Source organism: Lycorma delicatula, chromosome 3 (genome assembly GCF_047948215.1).
Source record: "Lycorma delicatula isolate Av1 chromosome 3, ASM4794821v1, whole genome shotgun sequence".
In the NCBI taxonomy this organism is placed as follows: domain Eukaryota; kingdom Metazoa; phylum Arthropoda; class Insecta; order Hemiptera; family Fulgoridae; genus Lycorma; species Lycorma delicatula.
In genome coordinates, this window is record NC_134457.1 from 36,953,229 (window position 1) to 36,970,889 (window position 17,661).

Below are 17,661 nucleotides of genomic sequence, written 5' to 3' on the forward strand. Positions count from 1 at the left end.
GAATTTAAGAAATTTATAACCCAAACCCAAAAAAAAAATTATAGAAACAGAACTAATTACTAAAAATCTCTAGAAGATGCTTTATCCCATTTATTTATACCATATCAGATGTTTAGGGTTGATATTCTTATATATATATATATATATATATATATATATATATATATATATATATGTATATGTGTGTGTGTGTGTGTGTGTGTGTGTGTGTAAATAAGAAGTAGCTATCCTTGGTGAAGACCCTTTAGAATACTAGTTCTGCATCTTGAACTTTAATGTGTAGCTTGTTCATCTTTGTCTGGCCAAGGTATATAAATACATGCCCTAATGGAAACTGGTCCCTAGGTGGAATAAGAGGAGGATGAACTTTGTATTTTTTGTAGTGTTAGTGTCTGGATGACCGACCTATAAGTCATGAAGTTGTGATAGACCGGAATTTTAGCCTGGTTGTCTGATAACCGTAGAATAGTTTTGGGTTTGGAATCCTGCTTAGGATATTTTTCTTGGTATTCATGATGTGTATATAAGGGTACTTCTACTACAAAATCTGTTAAAAATTATGTATATGAATTATTTGTAGATCACTGAAAAGGCATTTTTCATTTATTATATGCATGTGCTGTACTTTATTATGTTTTATAACCTTGCAAAACTATTTAAATACAATATACAAAGTTTGTTGATCAGTTCATTTTGTGCAGTATTAAAAAGAATTTTGATTTCACTTGAAATATTTCTCTGCCACATTTCGGTTTATCTTATTTTAAATAAAAATCAAATATTTTCTACTTTTATTTATTTTCACTTGACTTAGCTTGCATGAATGTTCCCAACATGAAATTCTATCCAAATTTTGTTACGCCAAACCTAGAAAAAACTTGTCAATTACAATTTTTTTCAGGCTTTATAATTTTCTTGGAAACTATTGAGGTACAGACTGGGTTGTATTTAAATAATTTTTTAGTTCAAAATCTATGTGGAACCACTTATTTTGCTCCGTAATTAGTGTACTAATACATTTAAGTATAGCTTCATTTCACTTTTGGAGCAAAAATCAGGAAACTATATTTCACTTGCTATTAACAATTAATATCCAAAACAAAGCATTTCTGATAGGACCTTAGTTTATATAAATCTTTTTCTTTATTTTTAGTGGTAGAACTGAAATAATTTTCATTTCTTTGTGAGACCCAATAATATTTTGAAGAAATGTAGAAATAATGTAAGTAAAAGTGAAACTAGATGGACTAAATTTTTAATTTATATTCATTCTGTATTACTCAAAATGTCATTATATAATATATGAAAACATGTCTGATATATAGTATTTTCACCAACTAAATTACGCAATAATTGTATGTTATAAATTAAGGTATAGCATATAAATATTGTATAACTATGCAGAGGTGTAGGTTTTCGTAAAGTGTAACTAATTAACTAACCTAATAAAAATTTCATAGCTGTTTTTTAAGTTTATATTGATTTGATCAGGTATAAACAAATAAAAATTTATTCAATAATTAACATGTGACCATAACTTTTTATTGAAACCATAAAATTGTATTGAATTCATTTATAGAGTAAAAAGGCCTTTAATGAATATAAGAAGTTTTTTTTATTGTTTTCATAAAGCATATGAAAATTTGTTTCCTGTCTTTCTGCAGTGAGAAAGTATTTTACATATCTAATGACTGGATCATTTGATAAATTTTATTGTAGAGTACTACAGCTATTGTGTCTGTACATACTGTATCTTATATAGTTTATATTGTTACATACTGATTTCTTTATTTTTTCTTTTTGCTAATTGTTTCTTGTATTTAATTAGTATGTTTCTCTAAAACCTTGACAGTTTACCCTGGATTCATTGTGGTCGTGGTTTGCTTATTCGTTTTGCTTTTGTTCATTTTATATAAATTTCCTTTTTTATTTTATTTATTTGATGGTGCCGAATTATATGTAGGCAGTAAGTAATTTTCTTCACACCTTGTGCGAAAAAAAATATTTCGCATCCGACTAGCCATAATTGTGACCAAAATTCCAAAGATGAAAGTGACTTTTGAAAAGGGCCATATCAATCTTTTTCTATAATGAAAATAAACAGTTTCAAACTAAATTGTGCAATATTGTTTTATGTGCTATATTTTTCATGGAAAGAATTCTGAATTGCTTAATATCATTCATAATGCTGAAATTTGGTTGAAAAAAATTTTACTGACTTATTTGTGTTTGTGCGGATTTAAGCCATCAGTAATAATCAGAATGCAGAACTATTCCTGTTTTCATAAATCAAAATGTTATGCAGTATAATTTTTCTTTCAACAGTGGTTCTTTCACTTTTTTTTGTTGTATTACTCTACTGTATTTATAATTGTTTCTGTTAGTATCATTTTATTAAATGAACATTGTTACTGAAATGAAGTAATTTTTTTTACTCAATTGTTTTGATAATTTTTTCAAATATTTTTTGATAACTAAAAGCTATTTATTCATGTATGAAATATATAAAAAAATAAGTTCATTGTTGAATCATGTAGTAGGTTCCAAAGTTGTATATGTTGTAGTTTGTAAACTGTAAAATATCACATATTAGGAACCTGGTATCATATTTCATGGTTATGAAAATAGTGTAATTATAGTTCTTTAATTTTTATTTAAATTTACTTGGAGATATTGGGGGGACAATGAAGCTATAGTTTAAGATATTATACAAACAATTATAGAATTGATGTTTAATGCATTAGAAGGAGATATTTTAGAAATAAAATAACTTTTTTTTCTTTCAACTCAAAACATTTATTTAACGTTATTATAAAGAGCTTTGTCTCATTATAAGACGGGACATTTAGTTTATTTTAAAATCGTTATTCTTTAAGGTATATTGGTTTTGTTTTTTATATTTGATAGCATTTCCGCTTCTTCCTCTCCAATTTTCACCTATAGCTCTTCTGTACCTTTGAAGTGATGAGTACATTTTCAGTACAAAAATACATCGCATCAGTAAAGGTCAGTGTATAGATCCAGGAATCTTGCTGATCATTGTATGTCACCAAACCATGAGCTCTAATAACCCTAAATATTTCATGCAGAACTACCATGCTTAATCATGCAGTATGAGTGGCACAGTAGTAGCACCCACTATCTTCTTTTGATATTTATTGCCTAGATCAGCTGTTCAAGTTGAGGCCTAAAGAAAATCAGGATCACTTTGGGGTAAAATTGATTTTTTTAAAAATGTTTATTATTTTTGTAAATGTTAGCAGCTCCAGCTTACCTAACAATAACCTTTTCTGAATAAAATTATAATTTATGGAGGTTTGTGTTTAAAAAAGAAAATTCTGCTTGTTAACCAAACCTGAGCCATGAAAATTTTCCTCATCAGATTTCAATAACTTATCTAGTGGCATTGAATTGGCTATTGCAATTTTTTTTTTTTTGCTAAAATGTAACATTTAATTTATCTAAAAAGGCAGTTTCACAAACCAAAATCTGATTAAAGAAATGGACAAAGTGTGTGATAAGATAAATTTAACATGTACAATTGCCTTCTTCTTGTTGCATACTTTGTTATATGGCATATTTTATGAATTCACTGTTCTCAGAAGGGCAAAGAGTTTTCAGTGGCTCAGTCCTCTTCATATCATCTATAAAACAGAATATTATTTTGGGGAATTAGCTTTTACTAATATTGCCTTATATGCGGATATTTTTTTTATAACTAATATTGCCAACTTCATAATATGTAATATATCCTATCATGCATTCCTTGTAGAAATATGTTTTTTTTATGTCATTGCACTACAGTCATTCAAAATATTCATTGTTTCTCAAAATTTTCAGCCATTTTAATTACATTGTTATATTTTATGTAAAGGAAACTAAAAACAAATTAACATATAAAAAAATTGTTGTAATTTTTATCAAGAGTGAAATTTATTTTTTAAAATCGGATCAGAAAACCAAAAATTTGATTTAGATCCTAAAATAAAATATGTATATCTGAAGAATAGTCTTGTTTCAATTGGTAGTTAAAAAAAAAAGAAAAGATGAAGAATTTTTGGTATCATACCTATTGTGCTGTTGAAGTTGCAATTTATAGTTACATCTGTCTCAAAATCATCACATGTGATTGTTTTTTCCATTGATATTTTTAAAAAAAAATTGTTTAGACTGAATTTCAATAAATTATCAAAATAGATTGTATTGAGAATGCTGATAACTGTCTTTAACTTGATGAAAAATGATACTTGCCTTAAAAGAAAACACAACAGACACAGCAGTTGGTGAGGGGCAAACTTTCAGCTCATTTATTGTACCCAGCACCCTTATCTAGCTATGATCTAATGAAATTATACGTACAATAATATTTAAGATAAGGTTTCACTGTTTTCCCTTGACCGTTAAGTGAATATTTCAATTTATTTGTGCAGAAGTGTGTAATAGACAAATATGTGTTACATGGTTATTAATATTATTTAGCTACTGTTGAGTATGTTATATGTATTTATTTATTATGCCTTTTTAGATTTTTTTAAAAATGTTTTGAATATTTTTTTGTTTTAGGGTTACACATCATTTTGGAATGACTGTATTTCAAGTGGTTTACGTGGTTGTATATTAATAGAATTAGGACTTCGTAGCCGTATAGAACTTGAAAAAGCCGGAATGAGACGGAAAAGTTTGTTAAATAGAAAAGTCCTTGTTAAAAATGAAACGCCTACTGGTGATGTATTACTGGATGAAGCGTTAAAACATATGAAAGAAACTGATCCTCCAGAAACTGTACAAAGTTGGATAGAGTATCTTAGCGGTGAAACATGGAATCCACTTAAATTGCGATACCAGTTGAAAAATGTTAGAGAAAGGCTTGCCAAAAACCTTGTTGAAAAAGGTGTTTTGACTACCGAAAAACAAAACTTCTTATTATTTGATATGACTACACATCCTTTAACAGATAATGTCGCTAAATCAAGACTTGTTAAAAAGGTAGTATGTTATAAGATTTATAAGTAACTTATTACTTGTATACATTTTGTATTAGTTTATATCTTTTACACATTTTATAAGTAAATTAGCAGATTATACCTTTTTTATTTTATTTTGGGATTATACTGCCCTACAGCATTTTAGAACCTAATTTCAAATTAAAAGGTAATAATGTAGTTTTACTGTCATACTAGTAGCTTAATCTTCTGATACTGTAAGATTTTTTTAATTGAATGGTAACTTATGAAATTTTTTTACCTAATATGTACAATATGAGGAGGGTAAATTACATGAATGAAATAATGTTGAATGTAATTGTAATATTATTTCATATATTGGAGACACAGTTACAGCCATCTCTTTTTTACTTCTTTGTACAAAGTAAAGGAAGTAATGTAATCGCAAAAAATTTTGTTTCAGATTTCAACAGAAATATTCATTTTGACTAGTTTTGGCGTGATGTCTGTACATACGTATATATCTCGGGTAACTCAAAAAACGATTAGCCGTAGACTGTTGAAATTTTGGATTTAGGACTGTTGTAACATCTAGTTGTGCACCTTTTTTTTTATTGCAATCAACAAATCCAAAAAATCTTTACTTTTTCAACTGCAGAAATAAGCCCTCATTGAGAGCTTTTTAATGATTTATCATATGTGGTACTTGTTTCATTGATTCCAGGATTATAGCCAAATAAAATTTTAATTAATGAAATATTTGGATCTTACAAGGGAAAGGCACATCAGTTTAAATCAGACTTCATTCCTTTTTTCAACTTTTTTTTTTAATTTGAATATTCTGATTTATTAATAATTATTATTTAATAATGAATATTTATTATTTAATAATAAATATTTATTATTTAATAATAAATATTTATTATTTAATAATAAACAAAAATAATAATTAACCTCTGTTTGTAAAAAACTTTTACAATAAATAATAATGCAATAATAACAGTAAAAAAAGAGAAAAATAATTAGAAGTTATTGGTGAAATAAAATTTTATGTACTTTTTATGTATATATTTAATTTAATAGGCGTACAAGGAAGTTATGTTAACATCAGATTTTTTTTTTTATAAATATGAATTTTTTATAGCATGCAATAAATGCCAATACTGACTGGGATTTGAATCTTTATCTTGTATGCTGATTTTTGGAAGAAATTGTTGTGTTTTTATAAAATATTTATTTTACTTTTTTTTATAAGTTTTCTAATGAATGTAGGTAATTTGGCATGAGTTACAAGTCATTCACAAAACTGATAAAGCAATTTTCAAGAATAACATATTCCATACTAGTCTTACTAAAGAAAGTGAGGAGTGAAATGTTTTGATATTACCTTTGTTACTGAGCCAATTATAATATTGCATATCAGATGCCAGCCTTCCAAATTGCAGGTGGTGTTCAGTACTGTAAATGACACAGTACTATCTATTTAACACAGTGACTGACAGTACTCTCAAGAGAAACCATGTGAGTGGTGTCTCTTGTCCAGTACAACCAGACATCCGTACTTCACAACCATAATAAAAATTGTGCAAAGCAACAAATTAATACATCCTCTCTTGTTTTAACCCAGCAGGGAATTTTTTTTCTCATTTTGGGTTTTTATGGGCATTTAACAGAATATTAATACGTTGTTATGACTCGCATATTGTCTGTTATTTGATTGTAAAAGTGAAGATATAATTATGACAAATAAAATATATTTATATCTTAATGAGTAACTTTTCATTAGTTATTTATATTTCTATATATTAATGAATAACTTTTCATTGGTTATTTATCTCATATGCTACGTTTCAAATATTTGAATTGTTTTTTACTAAATACTTTACATTTAGTCATTTTGAAATTTAGCCACTTGAAATAATCAGTTATCTCAAGTGGTTACAAGTATTTTTATTTTTTATCTATTATACTTCCTGACTTATTTATATTTTAAAATAATGTTTTAATTTTGTACGTTTAAAATTATGAACTAATATGACAGGTTTATTTATGTAACATATTACATTTAGTTTGATGCATTAATTACTGTAGTAATTATTATTGTTATTACCTTGATTTAATGCAAGTCCGATATTCCTGTTTTATGCAGATTCTCTGACCTGAGGGTATCTTCATCAGTTATATTTTAATCATACTCTAGTATTTGTTCCCTTACAACTTCTGCTTCTTTCTAACTGTTCTCTTATGATATTAAATACTAATTCTTGTCTTAATCCTTGGAAGATATTTAGACTCAGCTGCATACTTCTTTTAAAACAACAGAGTGTTTCAAAGCAGTATATCAGTTTAGTTTAGTCATGTATATTAATGTATTAAATTACTTTATAGAAATAAATATTGTTATATTTTGTGAAACACTTAATAGTGCATTGTATGTATAATTCATCAATGAATCTGCCATTGGCAGTAAATAAAAGAAAGATACTCATACCTTATTTCTCATTCACACCTTATTCATTCTTTATTCTATAAAAATAACAAATTTTCAGTGATACCTTCATTGTTAGTAGCCATTTTTGTTTTAAAAATACTAACATATTGTTGGTTAGCATATAAATATAATGTTAACAAATGTAGCTGTTAAGTATAACACAATATGAGTTCGAGGTTTGGTTTTAAAAAATACACAGAATTTTTTAATTTCCTGGGTTTTATAAATCAAATTGTCACAGTTTTTTTTGTTGTGTTGTTACACTTGTCCACAACATATGTTTACATTGGTAGCCATATTAGATGCTTAGTTTACTGTTGGCTGTTAAAATGATTACATTTGTTTTGGTATAGTTACCCATTTTTTACTTATGGAAAAATGGAACAAAGAATTTGCATTAGTATTTTTGCTGTAAGAATGGAATAAAGTGCAACGCTGCATTGGAAATGTTGAATGTTGCTTTTGACAATTCTTCTGTAAATAAAACAAGCATTTACAAGTGGTAAAAATATTTCCAAGAGGGCCGTGATGACATTGAAGATGATGAGCGCCCTGGACATCCCAGTACATCAACAACCGATGACAACGTTGAAAAATTGAAAAAAAATGATTATGGAAAATTGCTGAATCACTATCAGAGAGGTTACTGCTGATGTTTTCATATCATTTGGCTTGTGCCAAGCAATTTTTTCAGATGTTTTGAACTTGAAGCATGTGGCAACAATATTTTTTTTTAAATTGTGAATTTCATCCTAAAGCAGTGTTGATGAATGAGTGAACGATGATCCTGAACTCGATTCCCCCCCGAGGGGAGAAGAACCCACCTCGTAGCGTGTCCGGTCGCTACACCACCCCCTCCGTTCCTAGCCAGTAGTGGCTTTAACGGAGGACTTCTTCTCGCCCTCAAACTGATTTTTGTCACATAGCTTTCAGTCTAGGCCCCGCTGAGATGCCACCGATGCAGATGCCCCGAGGGACATCTACATCGGTAAAAGTTCACCCCGAGATAGATTTACGTGTTTATGCCTTCAGAATGAAGACAACGGACACCTGCAGCTACCACGTCGCCCTCAAGAACTAAGCTAGGAAACCTAACCGCGGAAAGAAGACCCCGCGCCTAGATCCTACTATAAAGAGCCACTTCTGAATGTCTCAGATCCGCACTAACAACCTCATTATAAACTTCCCACTAAAGTTTGTACATCGAAATTTAGACCTAGTTCCCTTAAGAACCCCGCTTAATACTCAAAATGAGTTAATATCTGACTCCGCTCCGGTCCGCCCGGGAGAGGAGATTTAACACCTACCCCCGCACAGGCCATCGCGGAGTCCCGCGTGACATTCACCATCCTTCGCAATTGCCGCCGAGACTCCCCTACGTACCGCCGGAGCGGCACCCAGAGAAGCCCCAACAACAGTGATTCCGGCTCAAAAACGCCCTCGTCGGAGCGCAACCGCACCCGCCGGGCAAGAATAGTCCGGCCCACCGACAACGGCCGCAACTCCGCCGACAGCCTAATTCAATGCATACCACAATACTTCTAACCGAGGCACGCTGCCTAAGCGCCTACCTTCGGCCAGTCAACTGCCCAGGCGGTCCCTAGCCACCCAGGTTCCTAACACCTACTAAATTCCTTCGGCGGTCCTGCTCAGGGCGAGGAAGCGAAGGAAGCCAGCAACTATTTTCCACTCACTACGAGTCCTCCAGTTGACTCGTAGATCCAAAACTGAGTTTACTCTCTCGAGCTCCCTACTAACTCTGGTACGTTCAGCTTCGTACCGGGGACATATGTAGAGGACATGGTCCACAGTTTCATCGACCCTACAGTCCGGACAGAAGCCGGAATCAACCAACCTAAACTTAGCCAATTTCTCCCTAAAAGCACCATGTCCTGAAAGGAACTGAGTGGTATGCCGATTGGGGGATACCCAGCTAATAGCACGCAACTCCCTAACATCGGGGAATATACCATGCGTATAACGACCAGTTACAGAAGCAGTCCACCTATCTTGCCAAGAGTCAAAACCTTGGTCTTCGATCTCACGCATACGCCCAGTAGTAAGAAGGCCAGCCTTCTTAGCAACATACCGCTGGCTACGTTCCGTAGCCGAAATATCCGCAGGTTTGATGCCTGCAATCACAGTTACCGCCTCTCGCGAGACAGTCCTGTAACCACCGACAACCGCTAACAAAAGAAGACGCTGGGCTCGTAATATAATGTCCCTATAACATTGGTGCCGCAAACGATGAGCCCAGACGGGCGCAGCGTACAACATAATGGCCTCACAGACGCCTTTATAAAGAATCCGCATGGTACGGAAATTCAACCCCCAATCAGGATTGACCACTCTTCGGACTCCGAAGAAAGCATCAACTGCCTTCTTCGCCACATACTGGAGGTGCTCCTTGAAGAGAAGCCTCTCATCAAGGATAACACCCAGATACTTCTGAAGGGTGACATACCTAATTGAACGACCGTTCATCACAACCCGCGGATGGCGAGTTGCAGCTAAACGGCCCTTCAGAAACATCATAGTGGTTTTCTCCGCACTTAAGCTTATGAAGACTCCACATCTTATGCTGAAAACTCCACAACCGCAAAACCCTACATGCCTGTGCCGCTCTAAGCTCTATCTCAGCACGCGAATTACCCTCAACCAGCAGCAGCCCATCGTCGGCATAAGCCACGACACGACAGCCACCAGGCAAGCGCAACCGCATGAGAGAATCGAACTCGATGGTCCAGACGAGTGGACCTAATACACTGCCCTGCGGACATCCTTTAGACAGGGTCTTTCCTACTTCCGAACTGCCGTCACGAAGGACGACAGTTCTGTCGCTGAAATAGCTCGAGAGAGTACTAATTTCTTCCTGCGTGCAACCACGCTTCTGCAATTGAAACAAGGCAGAGGGCCACCACAAGTTATTAAATGCCCCGGATATGTCCAAAAAGACACCGAGTACATACTTGCACTCGCTGTCCGAAGCCAGATTCAGGACCCTAATAATCGCATCCTCTGTGCTTTTACCGGGTCTAAAGCCATACTGGTCGTCCATCAGCATGCGATTCGAAGTGAGCCTACTATTGATGCGGAGGTAAAGAACCTTCTCGAAAACTTTTCCAACAACTGGTAAGAGCGTCAGAGGACGGTAAGAAGAAGTAACGGTGGGATCCTTGTCGCCACCCTTGAATAACAACTTTAAAACACCTCGCTTCCAACAAGCCGGGAAATGTCCGGCGAACAAACACCTATTGAATACCCTAGTCAACGGGCCAAGAATTACGGGCAGGGTGCGAACAAGGAGCTCCACCGTGATACCATCATATCCGGGGGCTTTGTTCCTAGCAAGGCTGCAGATTACCTGGCGGACTTCCGCCTCGGTAATCTCCATAGACACAGAATCTGTAGCGAAACTAACAACCGCCGCTCGAACTCTCCGGATGATCCTGAACTGCTCAAATGGATCATAACTGGTGATCAAATATGGGTGTGACATCGAAGTTAAGGCCCAGTCATTTCAATGGAAGCTTCCTGAAGAGCCAACACCGAAAAAGTTTGTCAAGTTTGTTCAAATGTGAAGGTTCTGATCACTGTCTGCTCTTCAGTTTCAACAGCTTAATGTATCATGAGTTCTTGCCACCAGGTTGTGCAATCAATAACAATTATTATGTTCTACACTGTTTGTGTGCAGCAATCCGAAGAAAATGCCCGGATTTGTGGTGAAACAATTCATGGCAATTACTCCACGATAATCCACTTGCTCACACTTGACTACTTGTTCATTGAATTTTTGGCCAAAAACAACACTGTTATGATGTTTCAGCCATTATATTCACCAGACTTGACCCCCTGTGACTTCTTCCTATTCCCCAAGCTGAAGTTTTACCATCATTTAAGATAAAGTTAGAATAGATGAAGGAGCTAAACAGTACTGAAAATTGCTTTCCAGAGGTGCTTTGAAGATTCGAAAAAGTCCTGGCACAAATATATCTGAAAGGGAAATATATTTGAAGGTGACAGAATCAATATTGATGAAGAAATAAAGATTTTTTGAGAAAAACTAAAATTCTGTGTATTCATTTTATCAAACCATGGGAAGATGGAATTTTTTAAGACCAAAAAAAAAGAAAAGCAATCACACGTAAGTTTTAGACAGTTATTTTTTCCTCTTTTTACTTTGTATTATCCATATAATTTTGCCCTCCATATTCTTAAAAGCACAGCTGTATAATAGAGATGCTAATCCTTAAATGATCCTTTTACTTGAAATTAATTACCATTCATTTTTTTGTACGGCCCTTCCATATTCTGTATAAAAATGAACTTGACTTTACCTTACTGAGTAATTTTTCTTTTATGCCCAGTTTTATTAGTCATAACTAAAATATTATCAATTTTGATAATTAATCATTTTTAACAAATTTTGCAAATTTAAAAAATATATTTTATTAATGGGGGATAATACTGAATTTAAGGTAATTTGCCTCACAATTTTTTTTTAATTTTGATTATAGTACAATGTGCTAAATTCTTTAAGCTCTCAAACACAACCCTTATTATTTTTTTTTACAGATTTTAATGAATAGTGTTATCTCATATTTTTTTATTTGTCTCTACATTTATGTGAACTGAACTTTATGGTAAAGTAGGAGTGCTGCTTATCCCCAGCTATGTTTTACATGTATGGTGATGTTGTGATTATAAATTCTCTAGAAGAGGGTGAAGGGATCACTGTAGTAGGAAGGAAAATAAATTATATAAGGCTCACAGACGACAAGATGTTTTTAAGAGTAAAGTATAGAATGATCAACTTATGATTTCTAACTTAGTAAACATTATGACAAAATATAAAGGAAAGTAAATATTAAGAAAAAAGTAATAATAAGCCAATGAATGTCTGTACAAAAGATGGTAAAAATAGAATAAATGAAACAGTATAAGTGCTTAAGTACTACTAATTATCAGAAAATTGCATAGATGGAGTTGAAATAAAATTTATTATACAAATGGCTAAGGAATTGTTTTAATCAAAAACAATTATTATACAGTAAGATGAATTATGAAATGATATGTTTACTCCAAACATATGAACAGAGAGATGAACATTCCGTTCATCTCAGTGGGTGTGAAATGTGCACTATAAGAAAAAGGGAAAAAGAAAAATTTGAAATACAGGTGTGGAAAAGATTAGTTGACCATGAACACAGCTATTTGGAATAAATAATAGCTCAAGGATTTAAAATGTGATGTTCCAATTACTTCATCACCCTTAATTGTAGTTTAAAATACATATACCCAACTCACACACTTGGAACAGGAAATACTTGCTCATTCGTTTATGGACAAAAATTTTGCATTTTACATATTCCAGCATGCTAAGAATTCCATTTAGTTTAATGTATTAAATGTTTGTTGTACTGTATTCTTATTGTTCTGTTTTTAGCTTCATGCAGTAAGTTTGGTTTGTAGTAAGAAATTAAATACCATGAGCTTATTAAGCACCACACTATTAATTCTTCTTTTGTATATGTAATGTTTAATTAAAACATTTTGATTTCTTTTCTATCGTATTGTAATAAATTATAATCTATCCATCTTTAATGTGGTCCTTTGTCTTTTAGCTAACAAACACATGAAAACATCTTTTTTTGTATTTACATATGTTTTTTATTTATTTTGTTACACAGGTTCAAGATGCTGTACTAGGAAAGTGGGTAAATGATCCACAAAGAATGGATAAAAGGATGTTATCTTTATTATTGTTAGCGCATGCATCAGATGTATTAGAAAATGCATTTGCCCCACTAAGTGATGATGACTATGAGCTGGCAATGAAAAGAGTACGTGAACTTGTAGATTCTGATCTTGAAGCAGAAAGTATGAAGTCAAACAACAGTGATATATTATGGGCTGTATATGCTGCATTCACTAAGTGAGTAGTCAGTGAGTTATGATTTTATTTTATGTTTCATTCATTTTCATAGGCGACAGATTGTCAGAAGCCTTTAGATTTTTTAAATTAAAATTTTGTGAATTAATGCTTTTATGTAATTTACAAAGTTATGTTGCATAAATTTTTTACTAAACCTTACTTGGAGTAAAGACTTTATATATAAATAAAAGTTCATCATTTAAAATGGTTGCCCATAATGATTGGTAGTGAAAATTACTTTTTCCAGCCAACTATAATAATATACTTAATTACATTCCAGTGACTACAACAGTACTAGTCGATGATAAAAGCTGCCAGTGAATACCTGCAATTAACTTGTGTTACCAGTTTGCTTTAAAGTTGGTGATTTTTTTAATGTTAGACTACAAAATATATATAAAATTATTTTCCTCTGTTTTGTTGATGGTAACAGCTGCGTACTATAATGATGCATAGGTTGTAGTCTCTGTTCCTCTTATTATTCATTGGTCAAAAGTATTAAGTTTTTTATTATATACCATTAAGAAAAATACTTATTAGCTTGCTATCTATTGACAAATATAAATAGTAATAAGTATTCTGTGTAAAAAATTAATTGTAAATTTATGTGAATTATGTGCTATTACCTGTGGAGAAAATTATTGAAATTTTGCACCAGTTGTAGTTACATGCTCTTCGGAAACACTGCAGTAAATTCCAAATTATAGAACATTTGGTGTATCCTAAATAGATAAGTTTCAAGATCAAATAAAATTGTAAATCTAATAGAAATTGTTAAATTTAATAGTTTTGAATATTTGATTAGTGATTATTAGTGTTTGAATATTTAATAGTGATTCATAAAAGATAATTTGATTTAGTAAATATACCTTTATTTTATAAATAATTAATATGTAAAAAAAAAATTACAAAATAGTACACCTTCAGGTATAAAAAATACTGTTGGATATATTTTTATTTATTTATTCTGAACTGAAAGTTGAATGATTTAACATTTTTAATTTATAAACATTAAAAATCTTATATAAAAAAATTATATTGAAGATGTGCTATGTGTATTGTAACATAGTAATGTTTTTTTTTTATAAATAAATATAAAATCCATTTCATTTTATAGAACCATAATTAAATACAGTAAAGATTTATAAGTAAAAGAAATGTAACATATTTATGTAAAAAAAGGTTATGAATTCAAGAAAAGAATAGAATTAGCTTTCTTTCAATTCACCACTAGTACACTTCTGGATTGACTTAAAATTAAAATTAAGGCCATTTTAATGTTAATTGTCTTTGTGTACAAGTTTGTTTTTGTGAATTTTGTTTCGTTTTCAGTTATTATTGAAATTCTGTTTAAAGTGTGTTGTTTACTGAAAATGTTAAATGAACAATCTTTTTTTTAGATAAATTTACATAGAATTAAAAATAAATTTTGTGAGCATAGGCATTGTTTAAAATGAAGTTTGTGATAGCAAAACTGTAAAGCTTGAGATGACATTACTGTAAATAATTATTGTGTCTATTGTATTTGATGATAACTTCTGTTATTCTATCATTTTTCCTTCCATATGAACTTTTTGTCGGTTTAAATTTTATCTGTTTAATGAATTTCTCCTCTAGAAAACCATTATATAAATTGGTAGCCCAAAGACTGATTTGGCCTATCTATCTGATGTTAGCGTTTGCTCAACAAACTCAGCAGTTATAGAGCTAAAGAGGTGGTTGAACCAAGAATTGTAGTGTACTAGTCCCTTTTTCTCTATACCTAAATAATTTTATTTAATTGTTTTGTTTTTATTACTTCAAGTCAAATGTGTTATGTACATGTTTACTAGAAAGATGAAATAATTGTAGAAAAGCCTGCAGAGTTTGCTTAGAGCCAAATCTAAGAAGTCGATGTTGTAGTATCTTGTAATATAAACTCATTTTATTTTTTTATTAATTGGAATTGTTCATTTTAAATTGCTGAATTCGTCTTTAACTATATACCTGCTGTTTAAATTTTTCTTTACTTGCTTAGTTACCAGAACAGTCGCCCAATATTAAGATTATTATCAGAAATAAATTTATTAAATTTAGACATGTTTGATTAAACATGTATTTCTCTTGCAATTTTCATTTAAAGTATGAAAATCTAAGAAACTTCAACAGAATGTTTAAAACTGAAACTAAATGAATAAGTAACTCACTTTTATTCAAAATTAAAACATGACAATCTATGGTGCGTATATAAAGATGTTTGCATTTGCAAAAATTTGAAGTGAATGGTTTTCTCCAAGGTTAACCAAATTACATGAAATGTTTTACTGTGTACTTTTAAATGTAGACATTTCCTTATGATTTATATATGTATTAAGAGAACTTTTTACTTTATAGTATTATATAATTGCAATAAAATTCTGACAAATATTAGCTCAATTATGGAACTTAAATTCAATAAGAAGTTTGTGAGTGAATTTTTCCTTAGGTTGCATGTATAGTTGTCATTTCATCATAATAGTGTTGTGATTTTTTTTTTGTATATAAGATCTAAAGTATGTATGAAAAAAGATTCTAACTAATTTTATATTACTGTTTTATTAAATTTTATGCAAGAAAGGAAGTATTCTATTTTTATCTGTTTTGTTTGGGTGGTTATTAAAAGGTCATGATTAAAAAAAAAAAAATTGTTTTTTTGAGCTATTTATTCTGTCCAGTACACATTGTTTTCCTCAATCATAAAATCATGATAATATAACTTACCCTTACATTTGTTACATAAACATTGCAAAAGTAAAATATTTTATCGTTCATCACAGTATTATATAATCAAATCTAGTACACTGTTAACTGAAATAAGTATGTTATGACTTACAGAAATACTCTTACATTAAATGTTGTAAAGTTTTAAAAAAACAATGTATTTTAAAATTTAAAAGAAAATAGTAAGACGACACACTTGCACATTATAAGTAAAGAATCATAGGCAGAGGCAGCTCTATCTGTCAAGCAATTGAATTAAATTATTTTATTATAATATGCGTTGAGTTTATGCTTTTAAGACACAATTAATGTGATAAAATCAAAGGGTATAATAAAATTTATTTAAGTTATGAGAATTTTTCAATTAGGTTAAACTCAGCTCAAGGGAACGATCATCCAATATGATGAATTTTTCACTTAAAATAGAGTATTAATGTATATAATCAGTAAAACGTATTGCACTATCTTTCTGACAAGCTGGATAAAAAAATTAAATTTTTCTGTTATATAATTTATGTATTTTGTTAAGATAAGATTTTGCATGATTTACCTTCAACAGAAACTCGCTGACTATTGTGTTTATAGCTAATTTATAGCATTTTTCACATATCCTCTGTACTGAAAATTTGTGAAAACTGCATCATGAAACTGCTACTCACACACAATACTCTGTAGTTGAGATATGTAAAGGATATATTTATGTTTAGAAATAAACACTATTAACAATCTACATATTTTGTTTTGTTATCGTTGTGAAAATTGATGTAAAGTATTTTTAGTTTTATTTATTTTTTTATTTGCTGTTTAATATTCATGTTATGTTTAACATCAGTAAAATCATTTTTTTAATATTTGTGGTAGATAACTTATATATATATATATATATATATATATATACACGAGGTGCTACCCAAGAGTTTGGGGAATTTTACCATAAAAATAAAATAGCTTACCATAACTTATAATTTCAACTGTCTCCTTCAAAGTAATCCCCTTGAGCATTGATACAGTGATACCAGCGTTTTTCCCATGATTCCATGCATCCCTGTAAGTGTTCGAAGCATGTTCTGCATTTCTTCCTGAATCTCTTCAATTGTGTTAAAACGACGGCCTTTCAATTGAAATTTTATTTTCGGAAAGAGAAAAAAGTTGCATGTGGCAAGGTCAGGCGAATAGGGTGGGTGGGAAATTTTTTGGCTGAATTTTTCAATTCACTACAGACAGCTACGCTATTTTGTTTCTGGTTGCTGTTCAACAGTCTTGGTACGAATTTTGCAGTAATGCGTCTCATGTTCAAATTGTCCAACAAGATGTGTTGCACGGACCCATATGACATTTGTACGATTGCACAAACATCATGGATTGTTTGTCTACGATCTGCAACAATAGCCTCTCACACTTTCGCAATGTTTTCCGGTGTTGCGCTTGTTGATGGTCTTCCTGAACGCACATCATCATAGACTGTCGTTTGTCCATCTTTGAATCGTTTGTACCACAAAAAAGTTTTACTTTTACTCATAGCATTGTCACCAAATGCTTCCACAAGCATGTGA

The 17,661-nt window shown here is 31.3% G+C and overlaps 1 protein-coding gene across 3 annotated transcripts in view; it reads left to right on the forward strand.

Annotated features, from left to right (window-relative positions):
- The window catches only part of sau (Golgi phosphoprotein 3 homolog sauron), a 51,868-nt gene that overhangs the window by 19,494 nt on the left and 14,713 nt on the right, over positions 1-17,661 (forward strand). For 2 of the 3 annotated variants that reach the window (XM_075359651.1, XM_075359650.1), the window contains exons 2-3: positions 4,564-4,986; positions 13,125-13,369. In XM_075359651.1, coding sequence (XP_075215766.1) covers positions 4,564-4,986; positions 13,125-13,369 — 668 coding nt within the window. Of the gene's footprint in view, positions 1-4,563; positions 4,987-13,124; positions 13,374-17,661 lie in introns of those variants that run through there. The other variant, XM_075359652.1, reaches the window with a different exon arrangement.